This window comes from Cnephaeus nilssonii (genome assembly GCF_951640355.1).
Source record: "Cnephaeus nilssonii genome assembly, chromosome: X".
NCBI lineage: Eukaryota > Metazoa > Chordata > Mammalia > Chiroptera > Vespertilionidae > Cnephaeus > Cnephaeus nilssonii.
The window spans coordinates 79,218,106-79,234,110 of record NC_137071.1 but is presented as its reverse complement, the minus strand read 5'-3'; the positions used below and the strand labels follow the sequence as shown (position 1 = coordinate 79,234,110).

Genomic DNA, 16,005 nt, shown 5'->3' with positions numbered 1-16,005 from the left:
AGGGGCAGTGAGAAAGGCTGGTTAGAGATATGCCATATTAAATGCCTGTTTTTCATCTCAGTATTCCTGGACTTTGCTCAGGGAAAGCCATTTTGGAAGGATATAGAGGTATTTTAATGGGTGATCCACTTCCCATGGGTGGTAACCACCACTTTTCCTAATAAATGATATTAGTGACTTGGTGACTCTTTAGCTGGATGATAGGTACTTTCAGTGGCTTATTAATTTTTTTATTATTAATTTCTTTAATTCACTAAGAGGCTGCTAGGCAATGCCTCACAGGGATCTTTTACAAAATGTTGGAGAGAACCAAGATGGTGGCATAGGTAAACACCTGTACTTGCTGCCTCTCACAACCACATCAAAATTACAACTAAAATACAGAACAACTATCATCCAGAACCATGGGAAAACTGGCTGAGTGGAAGTACTACAACTAGAAGTAAAGAAGAAAGTGCACTGAGACTGGTAGGAGGTGTGGAGGCGTGGAAAGGGCTGGCACCCGGGTGCGCTGCTTTTTTTAATTGGGAGGGAGATACAAGCTCCCACTTGCTCTGAACTCCAGTTGCAGGTGAGAATCTGGGGGTCCCAGACACATACGGGGAGAAACTGGACTGTCTGGCATCGGGGCAGGAATGCAAGGGCGGCTTTCTTTCAGATGGAGGTACTCTCAGAGGTCATTGTTCCTGCACTGAGACCCCTCTGGTGCAGGGCTGACTGGAAGCCATTGCTGTTTACTCCGCCCTGGTGATTCCCAGAGACACCACTCCACCAAATTTACAACACCACCCAAGCTGTACACAGTGGCTTTTGCATATGAATGACTTGTCCTTTCTCAGCCTAAAACATGTCAAACAGGCAGCAGAGGGGTTAGGGGTCCCCAAAGTTATCAAAAAAAGGCCAAAGGCAGGCAGCAGCAGCCTGCTTTGCTTCACAGTTGGGCCTCACCTGGGCACTTCCAAACCTGATAAAAAGAGGAGGAATCTGCAGATCACTCTGAAGCTCCTGCTGGGTGTCACCAGGCAGTGGCTGACCTTGCACCTCCTTGGAGATCCAAGTGCCAGTGTACCCAGTGGTCAGTGTGAGACCATACCAGATTACAACTCTTCACATCCATAAGTGACACACTCAAGGTGCAGACTCGCAAGCACCAAAGCCCCACTGAAGCAAGTCCTCCCCATAAGGGTGTCTCCTGCACAGCAGATCTTTCATTGTAGACACAGCTGGTCATCATAGCCAATTGGCCTGGAGGTCAATTCCTCCCAGTGATACGAACAGCAATCAAGGCTTAACTACAATAAGACTGTGCACACAGTCCACAAAGGGGTGCACCAATAGTGTCCACCCCAGGTGACTGGGGAGGCTGAGTCACTGGGCCCTATAGGACACCTACTACACAAGGTCACTCTATCAACTCAAGAAGACTTAGCAGCTACCCAATATATAGAAACAGACACAGGGAAGTAGCCAAAATGCAGAGACAACGAAACATGTCACAAATGAAAGAAATGGATAAAAGCAAAATACTGGATATAGAGTTCAAAACCACAGTTATAAGGTTACTCAAGAATCTTCTAGAAACCTCCAAGGAACTTAGTGAAACCATCAAGGATCTTAGTGAGAATGCAAAAAAAAAAAAAAAAAAAAAAAAAAAAAAAAAAAAAAAAGGAAAGGACAAGTCAGAAATTAAGCATACACTGACTGAAATAAAGAATAATATACAGAAATTCAACAATAGACTAGAGGATCCCAAGAATCAAGTCAAAGATTTGAAATGTAAGTAAGCAAAAAACACCCAACTGGAAGAGCAAAAAGAAAAAAGCATCCAAAAATACGAAGATAGTGTAAGGAGCCTCTGGGACAACTTCAAGCATACCAACATCCGAATTATGGGGTCCCAGAAGAAGAGAGAGAGCAAGATACTGAAAACCTATTTGAAGAAATAATGACAGAAAACTTCCCCTACCTGGTGAAAGAAATAGACTTACAAGTCCAGGAAGTGCAGAGAACCCCAAACAAGAGGAATCCAAAGAGGACCACACCAACACACATCATAATTAAAATGCCATGGGCAGAAGACAAAGAAAGAATCTTGAAAGCAGCAAGAGAAAAACAGTTATCTACAAGGAAGTACCCATATGACTGTCAGCTGATTTCTCAACAGAAACTATGCAGGCCAGAGGGAGTGGCAAGACATATTCAAAGTGATGAATAGCAAGAACCTACAACCAAGATTACTCTACCCAGCAAGGCTATAATTTAGAATTGAAGGTCAGATAAAGAGCTTCATAGACAAGAAAAAGCTAAAGGAGTTCATCACCACCAAACCAGTATTATATAAAATGCTGAAGGGTATTCTTTAAGAAGAGGACGAAGAAAAAGGCAAAGATAAAACTTATGAACAACAAAGTGACAACAAATACATATTTATCAACAAGTGAATCTAAAAATCAAATGAATTAAATATCTGATGAACAGAATAAACTGGTGAATGTAATAGAATCAGGTGCATGGAGAGGGAGCAGGCTGACAATTCTCTGGTGAAACAGGGTGTGGGGGGTGCAGGAAGAGATTGGACAAAGATCTTATACCTATGGATGAGGACAGTGGGGGGGTGGGGTGAGGGCCCTGGGTGGGGTGGGAACTGGGTGGAGGGGAGCTATGGTGGAAAAAAGAGGAACTTCTGTAATAATCTGAACAATAAAGTTTTAAAAAATGTTGCCCTTGTGGCCTTTAAGAATTAAAATGTCTTAGTGTTTACTTAACTACCAGAAAAGTAAATTGAGCAAGCACTGGAGTTGTTTTGCTCCACCCTCTGACTTGTGGGTCACAGAGCACATTGTGCCATAACCCCACAAGGGAAGCTTTCTGAAGTTTTATACTTGGGAACAAATAAGTACTTGGAACAGTTAAAATACTCTGTTTGGGGGCATATTATGAAAAGGGATCCAAAGGAATTTATTACTGCCTGGATTCATGAAATGTATATTTTCTCTTACATAGGGAGAGATTAATTTTCTAGTTTTACTCTATTTTTTGGTAAAAAAATGTTATTTTGTGGGCCTTCAAATTTATTTTTCCAAATGGAAATACTCCAAACTATATGTGATAATTCCAGTGGAAAGTTAGACATAAAACAGAATTTATTCTTGGCTTGAAGTATTTAAGAAATTGACAGTGCAAGGTGGGTAAAAGATTTAAAAAGAGGTTCTACATAACAATATATTTCTGGTTTAAATCTAGCATCTTTAGCAAAATATATACTGCTTTTGATCAGATAAGGGAAAAAGGGCCCTAATCTTTTAATACTGAATTATGAATGAATCTAAGAGGAAGGATGAGAGGTGACTGTCATGTTCTATTTTAATATAATTTTAAATATTTTAATCATAAGAGCATCAGATATCTTTGTAATAAAAAAATATTTCGAAGCCCCCAAAATAACATAGGAATGGGGGAGGGGCGGTAACAATTTTTTTTTACAAAGGCTGGTACTTTCTGCTAGCAAGTTAGGCCCTCTGGAGGAGTAACATGGAAAGACAAATGTATGACTACTGTTGTAGTGGCTGATAGAGAAAATGGGTTAGAAAATGGGTAGGTTTTACCTACCTCTGTAAAGATTTCATTTTTATATATTCCATGGACTAAAACCTATTCTCAAAACAAGTTAGGTAACTCCTATTTTATGGCAAGCTGTATAGTGTTCAATCACCACTGGACTAGCATTTGGGGATCTAAATTTTAAGTCTGCCTTGTTTTGTAGTTACTAGTAGGGCAGGTTTGTGGAAATCATTTAACCTCTCTAATCTCCTGCCTTCTGTAACATTGGTATAATCCTTGACTCCATCATAAGAAGGTTTGAAGGAGGTAATTGATATAAAAACACTTTGAACATTGGAATATTCCTGTAACTGCCATCCAAAATACATCATCACATTAACAATATACTTAGTAACAGGGTATCTGTATTTGCTGGAGAACTAAGTAATCTGACACTTTTAAAATGTAGCACTTGCACCCTATGAATGAAGTCCTTAGAAATATAACTACCAGGAAAGAGGATTAACTGGGCTGTTTTAAACATTCACTGCTCTTATTATAATATCTTATATTATATTAACAAATCTCAGATGTATATAGCTGGGAAGGCCCATGGTGGAAGTTTCATTCTCCCACCCTCAGGTAGGAGGACCTGCTAAAGCCATGAGAGACCCAATAGAGAACCTTGGTAATCATAGTATCCAATCAGCACATCTGGAATTTCTTTTTTAAAAATATTTTTATTTATTTTATAGAGGAAAGGAGAGGGAGAGAAAGATAGAAACATCAATGATGAGAGAGAATCATTGATCGGCTGCCTCCTGCATGTCTCCCCGTCCCCCCCCCCCCTTACTGGGAATCAAGCCCATAACCCGAGCATGTGCCCTTAACTGGAATCAAACCCGGGACCCTTCAGTCCACAGGCCGACACTCTATCCACTGAGCCAAACCAGCCAGGGCTGGAATTTCTTTATGTCTAGTTCCATTCTCTCTGGTGAAATAGGGAGCCCATTTCCTCCTGCCAGGTCTTTAGTGGCTATAGGAAACAATACATGCCCACCATAAGGTAACAGTCTTTAATGTATAGAAAAATAGTCAAAATGGTACCTGATTCTGCAAGATCAGCTACAAGCCCAGTTCACAGGCTGGGTGTTCCATGAGGGTGATGGATAAAAGGAAATGATGGCCCTATGTTAGCCCTTCTAGTGACCCCCACTCACACATGCTGATAGCCATCACCTCCAGTGGTATCATCTTCAAAGATATTCAGCAACAGTGATCATTCTGACAAATCATTAAGGAGTTGACTTTTTCACCTATCTCCTTCCAGACAACACACACTGGTCTTACTCTCATTTATACCCAATTCACATGTGCAACAGTTTCAATGGAAAATGTTTGAAAACAAAAAGCAAATATGAGGCAATGTCCTAAACCAGACACATCTGATCATATGGATGATTATGCATGGCATAAGTTAGAGAGGAAAAAAATGGAGCCTCGTTTGCTTTAAGCAGGAAAGTAACTTTATATTCTTTAGCTAGCATTTTCTCCTTTCAATACTTCATTTTAATGTTTGGTACTACTCTTTTCTGTCTTCCCCATTCTCATCTAACCCCTGTATCTTCTCCACTTCTTAATCTCCCTCTCAAACATTTTCTCTCAATTTATTTCTCCCTATAACTTATTTCCTTTAGTGTATATATCTCCCAGTTCTGCCCTCCATACTTGTCTTGAATTTGACTGCTGGTTTTAGTGTCCAATTTTCCTGTTTATTGGCCTTGAAATAGAAGCACAGGCCTTAGTAGATAGAGGGCATCATCATCCCACCTTATTCCCATTTCAACCATAGAGGACTTATAAGAGTAAAGGAGTAGTACAGGAGGTTCTTCTGAGGCACAGCACTGACCCTGGAGGACAAGCAAGATGTCATGTCCTTCAGGCTTTCCAAAGGGTAGTGCAATGATCTCCAAAGAGCACTCTTTTCTGAGCTGTATAGGATACTTTGGAGAACCAAGAGGAATGTATACACCATTCAGGATGCAGCAGTCTCTGACATCTGGCATTCTGATAACAGAACCCATGATTAATTGAGATTCCCATTGATTGTTAGTGTAATGATCATAACTTTGAGCTACTGCAAGATCCCAAAGGGTCTTCAGCATCACCGAAGAAAGACTGCATACTTTTCAGTCTAGTTATCACACTAAGAATTTTTTATTGTGCATTAATTAGGTGGAAGTTAGTAATGTGCATTGACCAAAACATTTGATTAACAAGACCATAAAGGATAACTGAGAATCTTCTTTAACATAATTTTTGCACAGTAATGCTTTCTGCTGTGTAGCATATATAGAAAATAGCATACTCTAAAAATTAGAGCAAACTATACAATAACAAACTATATGGCACTTTAAAAACTTTTCACATATATGAGCACACTCATTTAGAGCCTCAACTTTCTAAAGTAAGCAGTATGCAAGTCTGTAAAGCAGGGGTGGGGAACGCCTGGCCTGCGGGCCATATAAGACCCACAAAGTCATTGGACTGGCCATGCCAAGGCATTAGAGGTGAGTTAATTAAATGTTTGACCAACTATAGCAAGCTCATTTTTAAGTAATTTTGTATGGCCCCCAAACCTATAATAATAAAAGCATAATATGCTAATTAGACCAGACAGCCGAATGACCTTCTGGACGTCCTTCCGGATGAAGCCGGGGCTGCGAGGGCCAAGGCAAGCTGCCGCAGCTACGAGGACCAAGCCCCTTGCATGAATTTCGTGCATCGGGCCTCTAGTGATATTATAAATATCCAAATGGCCCTTGGCAGACAAAAGGTTCCCCACCCCTGCTGTAAAGTATACACACTAAATGAGAAGCTAACCCACAAAACACCTGAATTAAATGTTAGCACACCTCTATGATGAAGAATATTTTCTTGCCATCATTTTATAAAATCATGAAAAAATTTTTGTTTTTTACCTACTGAGTGGTGATAATAAAAAAGTCCCATTTTTGAAAGTGAGAAAAGTTTCAAAGCACACTACCATATATTCTTAAGGAAAAATGAAAGCCACTGCTGGCTTTTAGATGCTAAGATTATAATTTGCCACATATTTCCTTTGTTCTATTCCAAGGGAGTGTTTACAGAACAGAAAAATACGATCTGGAGTCCAAGAGACCTGGGAGACATCTGGCTTCCATCATTTTCTATGTGACACTAGGCTAATTAAACACTATGAACTTAAATTTCCTCATATGTAAAAAGGGGATAACACAGAATGTTTGTATGGGTTGAAAGACTCAATACATGTATAGTGCATGGAAAACAGCTTAGCATACAGGAATTCATGGTAGATCAGTCAGTAAATGGTAGATCACTTCTTATTTGTCTTGATTTTATTTATATCCAACTATCTCCTAATACTCCTCTAGGAAGAGGGGCCTTTGCTTCATTCCCAGGCTCACCAGCTTCCAAATCTCTCTGGATTCCCCACAAACAAAATGTACATAAACTGTGCTCTCTAAGAACATAGGCCTTCACACAGCATTGCATATCCTCTGAAACACACCTGATGCTCAAGTGCAGCACAGGACAGCTAAGCATGCTTCAGATGACACAGATGTCATACAGAATATGTCACCTCCAAATGCAACCTCACCTGCTTCTTTCCCATATGTTCTTCCAATTTCAAGTCCTTAACACTGATTTATTTTTAGAGGTAGTATACCATTTTCAGAGTCCTGGCAGATTCATTTGCCTCACTGCCTTTGTAATTTTCTCATGTATTTATTTATTCATTCATGTATTTGTTCCCCACCTTGTTCCAAAATGGCTATCAGGTGGCTTACAAGAATACACAAAATACAAGTGATAGTATAAATTCAAAGTAGATAAGAAAGTAAAAAGGGGGGGGGGGAGATAGGAACAGCCCTGCTTGTGTGGCTCAGTGGATTGAGCACTGTCCCACGCACCAGGAGGTCATGATTTGATTCCCAGTCAGGGCATATGCCCAGGTTGCAGGCTTTATCCCCAGAAGGGAGTGTGCATCAGGCAGACGATTGATTATTCTCTCATCATTGATGTTTCTATCTCTGTCCCTCTCTCCCTTCCTCTCTCTGAAATCAATAAAAACATTTTTTTAATCTTAAAAAAATGATAGGAACATAAAATGGAGCCTGGAAGAAAGCTAATACAAAGCACATACATACCATAGAGTCCCCATGGCAAGTGCTATGCATGGGCCACAAATTTGGCTCCAAGCTTTCTAGTAGCCAACGAAAGAGAAACCTAGGAAATGGTAGATCACAAAAGACGTGATCTACCATTTACTAGAAAGCCAATAACCTTTCTAGTAACCACAGTCTCACATTTCACAGGGTACATAAAATAAAAGCAAAACCACTTGTTAAGGATGTTCTTTTCCTGATCTAAATTCTAAAAACTTTCCTATAGTGAAGTGTCATAAAATGGTGGTAAATTGTCTCTCCAAAGTTGCTCTAACATCATGATTCAGCTCCTGGAATAGTCTCCAACAAAGATAGTCATTCTTGAAATTACATCTACTACTACTTAATTTTTTTCTACCTATCTCTTGAAATTCCATTTGTTCAATGAAATGTAGCTATTAAAGAGACTTCTTAAAACAAAATAAAACAAATAAAAAACCTCTTTCACCAAAGCAAGTATTTTCATTTAATTAAAGAAGTAAACATTGTGACATTATTTATATCAAAAATTTAGAAAGTTCCCCAAATATCCAATGAAAGAAAATGATTAAATAAACCATGATGCCACTATTGCCAATATGATGAAATATTATACACTTCAAAAATAATATTATGAAAACTTTTTAAAATGTAGGAAAATATTAATGATAAAAAATGTAAGTGAAAAGCAGGATATAAAATTATATATTATGATCTCAACTATGTAAAAATATCCCCATATATAGCCATAAAATGTCTGAAAGGAAATCCACCAAAATGTTAACATTGTTTGAGTTCTGTGAATTTTTTTTCTATATGCTTGTGTTTATTTTCCAAAGTTTTTTATACTGATGAAAAATTTCTCTATAATGAGAAAAAAGGACTAGGAAGAAAATATCAACCTAATTAGTTATCGTTGGTCTATGGAATTATGGGCAGTTTCAATTTTTCAATTTTCTATAACTGGCATATAAATTCTAGCCAGGAACAAAGGTACTTAAAGAAAGAAACAAGAATTCTAAAATCTAGTTTTTTGGTTGTTTGTAAGGGCCAGAATGATGCAAATCTAATAATACCTCACAGTAATTAAGCACTTAATAATTATAAAATTATTTTACATTGTAATAATTAATAAATTTATTTATTTAAATTTAATATTATTAAACTTATTTGTAAAAGCATCCTGATATTTATTGTTATATTTGATTATCAACAATATCTTGTGAGACAAGCTAGATATTACTCTTCTCATTTAACAGGTGATGAAATTGAGGCTCAGAGAAACTAAGTGACTAGCTCAAAGTCACAATAATCAGTGACACAGATAGGCTTAAACCCATGCCTCCAGAACCCAAGTCCAGTGTTCTTTCTATTTATTCAAGACTGACAGTAGTGTAACCTAATCAGTCACTGAGAGACAGAAACATAGAAACAATAACCGCTCCCTACCTATAAGGATGCTATTCCTGAATGATCCCCAAGATAGGGGAGTTCAGCTGATGAAATTATGATTTTAGGAGGTAAAAAAAAGAGTAAGGAAAGTGAGGTTACACGTGAATTTTGAAAGCCCTCATAAATACTTTTTTGCACAATAAAACAAAACAATAATAACAGTACATTACATAAAAGGAATGAAAGTTTACATAGCTTAAATTAGTAAAAATGACAGGTTCTACATAGTTTCCATTTTAGATCTGAAATGATTTCCAAAGGTAATGAAGATGCACCACTCATTACAGCAGTGGAAAATGGGAGTGACAGTGAATCAATGAACAGAGCTGGACTATTTCAAAATCATGGCTTTCCATACTCTCAGAGTCATATAAATCCAGTCCTAAAATTGTAATGATTTGCTTGTGGCTTTAGCCTTACCAAGCAAGTGAATTTAAGTGGTACAATTTAATGACTGTGGCTCTTTTGAAGATGCCTTCTGTCTTCTCAAGTCTTTTTAAAAGACACCTTAGCACTTTGGTATAGAATTCAAATTAAATCATTCAAGCTTTTCTGAAATCAGATTATCAGCTGTTCAGCACTGGTATATAAATGGCACTACTTGATGATTTAGGCTCTTCTGAATTTGCTTTCTTCCTATTATGGTGTTGTCAAAAGACTCTTAGAATCTCCTTATAGAGTTCAAGTAAATCATTCAAGCTTCGTCTGAAGGCAGCTTATCAGCTTTCCAGCATTTGGTATTTGATGATTTAAGCCCCACTGGTTTCTGTCCAATGTGATATTTTTGTAAGGCACCAGAATACCTCTTTATGTAATTCTGCTAAATTACTCAAGCTTTTTGAAGAGGTAAGGTTGGTTTTGTAAAGGTATCAATTTTCCCTACTTTCTTGGGGAGGTGCTAATCTTGTTCTAAAATATTTGCTTCTGTTGCTACAGTTTCATAGATTCTAAGTATCTTCATCATCACATGATAATCATCTCTGGAGTATTGGAATTTTCCTGAAAGTCATCTTCTAGCAGCATCACATCACTTGAGTTAGTGTCAACAGGTTCAGATTCAACTTTAGCCAATGACTGCTTGTGCCAAATGTTCATCTGCACCCATAGGTTCTTCTTGATCAAAATATTTTTTTTCAGGAGGGACTGCTGAAAGATATTTCACCATATCTAGCCAAATTTTCCCTCAGGTTGTATTAATGAAAGGCCCTGTTAAATTATGGAATGTCTCTTTTATTAAGAATATAGCATTAGTGATGGTGTAGGAATCCCATGCAATAGGATCTTCAGACAGAGGAACCTCTGTGAGATTTTGAACAACAAAGTTATATTATTAATTTGGCATTAAGTCTTCTTGAATGACTAAATCAAACACTGATCTAAGGCCTCAAGGATCTGAGACAGGAGACTAATTATCAAATCAACCTTAACATTAAGATGCACATTGATAAGTACATATGAGGTTCCAAAAGGACTGTAAAAAATCAGTGGGAATTTGAATTCAAGATTTTTTAAAAATAGTCTTGAACTTCCACAAGAAAGTACTTTTCAAACAATTCCTTACAGAGAGAAGGAGTCACCCTGGCTTTTCTGTTTGCACACAAATGCACTGGAAACTTGGCTAGGTTTTTTTTCCATTGGGAAGATTGGGGCATAGTTTCATGTAGAGTAGTAATGATTTCACTATGAGGCCACCTGAAGTAGTGGCACAAACCACAAATGTAAGCCTCCCTATTTTTGTTGACCTCATACCAGCATCAGTTAGCTCCTACTCTTCAAAAGGGCAAGTAAGATTATTCAAGGGTTTTCAAAGCATGGTGGTCTCAACAGCACAGATTTGCACAGACACATAATTCCCTGCTTCAATTACTTTCTGCAATTGTGGCAGATACAACACAGGCTCTGGTAGTTCTTTCTTTGGCACCACTGTAACATAAAACTTGGTCTCCAGGTCATGACATTCCCTAAGTTTCTCAAACTATCCCTTGTTCCTAGAAAATATTTTTTCTGTACCCATTTCAGTGTCTGAAAATATTTCTTCAAAAATTCCTCTTACATGGTCACAGATTCCATACATGGAAAGTGTTTCCTTATTATTTTGCTTGTATTTAATACAGATGTTTAACATCATTTCCAAGTTTTCCATTATTATGTCACAAAGGATAAAACATCTCTTAAGTGATACAGGTATACAAGAGACAATACTGACCTTAATAAGAAATTCGGTTTATGAAGTCATTTGTTTTGCCTTGAAGAAGCTGATGAGGAATGTTCATTTTCTCTTCTATAGACATCACCCTTCTTGCCCTTTTGGCAAGTTTCTGTGGTAACTGTCTCTGTACTTCATCTACTCTATTCTGCCTCAATAATCACATTTATAGAAGCCATGTTTAAACTTTAGGCTAATTAATGCAACCTGGCAATTACTTACTAGATATTTTATATCCCCTAGTGTTACAAAGTGTCAGCATATGATTTTTAAGCACCAAATGGTATTATGAACAACACAAGGATAAATGATAATATATTGTTGTAATATCCAGTGCAAATAGGGCTGGTTGTGTAGGGGACAATTGACAGAAGATGAGAAAGAAAACAAATGACTTGGACTGACTCCTGTATACTCAGCTCAAAATCTTCACAGCTGTCAGAAAGGTATATAGAAGTACATCCACCTATAGTCCAATTTCCTATAAGGAGAGCTTGTAGTTTAGAAAAGATTACTGTAAATCATCCTCTAAGTTATCAGAAAGAAAATCATTTATATATTCAAGACAGTATTATTGCTATGAGTTCCCTTGGCTTAACACTATGAATTCAATTTTATGTAAAAGGCAAATACAACGTAAGTATATTTTCTGTATACCACAGTACATCAATCAAACATTAACTTCTGACAAAATGCAACCTCTGAAGAAGTAGACATAAATATCAGGCAGTCCCTAAACAGCTAATACTCAAGAAACGACTACCCAAGAAAGAAAGTGACAATGAAAGAATAAACTAGCCCCTTTTCAATGCCCGGCCACTGATACTTTACTTTTATCCCCTCCTCCTGGGAAGATAGAGCGAAGCCTGGCTTTCTTATTCTTCTCTTCAGGGGCCATGGGAAGCGGTTTGGAGCTGTGGTTCAGTGCTGAAGAATCCCGATTGTTACTATTCATCCTCAGTGGGGGAGCTGGGGGTTTCTCTTCATTATCCAGATTGTCAGACATTTTCAGTTACAACTAACTGCGCAGCTCCTAAAGGAGGAGGAGGAGAAAACATGGGTTAAGAAAGGAGAGATCTATAAAACAATCTAGTAAATATAGGGATTCTAATATCTTAGAAACAAAGGTATTGGTATCATATTGTCTCAGGTTTTTCATTGACCATGTTGAGGGGTTTCTTTTCTAGAGGAAAAGGTACCACCTCCCTAATGACCAACAGTGGAATTTCCCAAAGAGAAAAGTGAAGGCTATGATTAATCGCTTTTCAATATGCACACACAAACACATAAAAGGTCCCTTCCTTTTCTCACGATGAAACTATATTTTCTGCTATACACCGAGTCTTTTAATGAACACGTTACAATCTTTCTTCTTTAAACATTCTATCCTGATCATTGTTATGGTAGGGTAGCACAACTTCTTCAGAATCCAAAATTGACACAAATTTGGCTGTTGATTTCAATGGCCCGTAAGAATGATTTGTTGGATGCTTTGACATTGGGGTGCCTTTGGTGTCTGATTCTTACTTGTGTGTACCTGATCTAAAAAATATACTCTACTGTTTTATGAGAAAGAACTGAGAAGCAATCTAGTAGACCTGGTAGTTTCAGCAGAGTTGGGGTGTACAGATAGAAGAAATAATTCCCCATCTTCAGGTAGCAGGTAGAAGATAAAGCTGAACCAAATGTCATCATGAGCAAAGAGGAGCTCCAAGGAGAAGACCACTTCCTGAGGAGACACTAAAAGCCTACTCATTGTCATATTTTATGTCCTGGAATAGGGAGCAAAGAAGTTGACAGGGGTAACATGGTTGTAAGAATCTGTCTGGGTTTTAGCAACTTATTTGCTCTTAATTTCATTACTTTTGCATTTTGTGCTTAGGGCTGAATATATTTGGGTTTTATCCCACTGAGAGGGTAAAGTGAACTGTAAAGTGTGGACTTTCCAAGGAAATGTTTCTGTTTCCAGCTGTTTTACTATTCTAATTCAAGTCCTTCATTAGGGACCTGAAACTTGCCATGGCAAGTCAGGTGTTAAGAGTACCATCCAAATGAATCTTCAGTTTAAATACAAGAAAAATCAAATTTCATTGCAACAAAATCTCTGTAAATTCAAGTATTAACTGGCACTCATTTAGGAGCAAAAGAACTCTCCAAACACAACTTAGTACATCACTTTATCCCAACAATATTTACTATAAACAAATCTAAGTACAACAACAATAAAACCAGGATCACCTCATTACCAGTTATAATGAGAAATAATCTCTCATAAATATGTTTAGCTTTTTAGTTGTTACAATGTTTATTGTTTTCAGTATTAAACTCTAATTAGGTTACATCATGTTATGTAGAAAATTTTTAAATTTTACAATGTTCTAAGTATTCTCAAATATATACAGCCTGTGAATATTTAAGAATAAGTGATTATCAATAGCTTCTCCATCTGCACAGGTGACTGCAAACTAACAATGATGATGATGATTGGATTGATCTTGATTTGGACAAGAGATCTCTTTTCCTTTCCTAAGTGTCATGACTTCCATTATCTTAATAAATTAAGAAAAATTCTGTGGGTTGTTCTTTTTTTTTCAGTTAGCATGATAGTGAAAATACTCAGTATTAAATGTTTTGTCACAAATGGCAACAACTTAACAAGTCTCACATTTTCTTATGCAGGTGAAACTACAGTATACAGCAAAATTAAAACAAATTGATGTCAAGGATAAGGCCTATTAATGGATATACTAGTGTCTATTTTAATTAGAATATTAAAATAGTGCTAATGGGTTTATATTCCCTTTTGTATTTGATTTTGGTCCTTACAAATTCACTGTTTTCCCAAAATAAAAGTGAGTTTAAGACTGATTTCATCGAGAGAACCAAGATGGCGTCTTAAGTAAACCCCTATACTTGCTGCCTCTCACAACCACATCAAAATTACAACTAAAAGGCAGAAAAACTGCCACCCAGAACCACTGGAAAGTTGGCTGAATGGAAGTTCCACAACTACAGAGGTGAAGAAAGTGCATTGAGACTGGTAATAGGTGTGGAGGCATGGAAAGTGCTGGCACCTGGATGTGCTGCTCTTTTAATCGTGAGGGAGATACAAGCTTCCGCTTGCTCTGACCTCCAGTTCCGGGGGAGACTCTGGGGGACCCAAACACATATGGAGTGAAACAGGTCTGTCTGGCACCGGGACAGGAACATGAGGGTGTCTTTCATTCAGAGGTGCTCGCAGTGATCATTGTTCCTCCAAGGGGGCCCAGGATGCAGAGACCCGGGGACCTCTCCGGTGCAGGGCTTACCGGCAGCCATTGCTGTATGTTCCGCCCTGGTGATTCCCAGAGACCCTGCCCCACCCGATTTGCAACCCCACCCAAGCTGTGTGCATCGGCTTTTCCATATGAATGGCCTATTCTTTCTCTACCTAAAACATGTCAAACTGAAGTTGGGTCATAGAGCCCCCGAGCTTCCAAAAGAAGGTACAAGGCCTGGCAGCAGCAGCAGCTGGCCTTGCTTCACAGCTGGGCCCCGTCTGGGCACTTCCAAACCCCATACAAAGAGGAAGAATCTGCAGATGTCTCTGTAGCTCCTGCTTGTTGGCCCCAGACAGTGGGTGACCTTGCACCTCCTTGGAGATCCAAGAGCCAGTGTACCCATTGGTCAGTGTGAGACCATACCAAATTACAACTCTTCACATCCATATGTGACACACTCAAGGGGCAGATTCAGCAAGCATCAAAGCCCCACTGAAGCAAGTCCTGCCCCATAAGGGTGTCTCCTGCAAAACAGATTTTCCAGTGTAGACACAGTTGGTCATCACAGCCAATTAGCCTGGAGGTCAATTCCTCCCAGTAATACCAACAGCAATCAAGGCTTAACTACAACAAGACTATGCACACAGTCCACAAAGAGGTGCATCAAGAGCATCCACCTCAGGTGAATGGGGAGGCTGAGACACTGGGCCCTACAGAACACCTACCACACAAGGCCACTCTATCAACTCAAGGAGACTTAGCAGCTACCTGGTACATAGAAACAAACACAGGGAAGCAGCCAAAATGCAGAGACAAAGAAACATGTCACAAATGAAAGAAATGGAAGAAAGCAAAATACTGGATATAGAGTTCAAAACCACAGTTATAAGGTTACTCAAGAATCTTCTAGAAACATACGATACATATAGTGAGACCTTCAAGGATGTGGAAAAGGACCAATCAGAAATTAAGCATACACTGACTGAAATAAATAATAATATATAGAGATTCAACAGCAGACTAGAGGATCCCAAGAATCAAGTCAAAGATTTGAAATATGAGGAAGCAAAAAAACATCCAACTGGAAAAGCAAAAAGAAAAAAGAATCCAAAAATATGAAGATAGTGTAAGTAGCCTCTGAGACAACTTCAAGCATACCAACATCTGAATTATGGGGTGCGAGAAGAGAGAGAGCAAGATATTGAAAACCTATTTGAAGAAATAATGACAGAAAAATTCCCCTACCTGGGGAAAGAAATAGCCTTACAAGTCCAGGAAGCACAGAGAACCCCAAACAAGAAGAATCCAAAGAGGACCACACCAAGAAACATCATAATTA

The 16,005-nt window shown here is 38.3% G+C and overlaps 1 protein-coding gene across 1 annotated transcript in view; it reads right to left on the bottom strand.

Annotated features, from left to right (window-relative positions):
- Positions 1-16,005, bottom strand: part of PAK3 (p21 (RAC1) activated kinase 3) — a 411,616-nt gene that overhangs the window by 155,020 nt on the left and 240,591 nt on the right. Inside the window, exon 3 of the mRNA XM_079765689.1 lies at positions 12,238-12,439. Coding sequence (XP_079621815.1) covers positions 12,238-12,412 — 175 coding nt within the window. The 5' untranslated portion in view covers positions 12,413-12,439. The remainder of the gene's footprint in view (positions 1-12,237; positions 12,440-16,005) is intronic.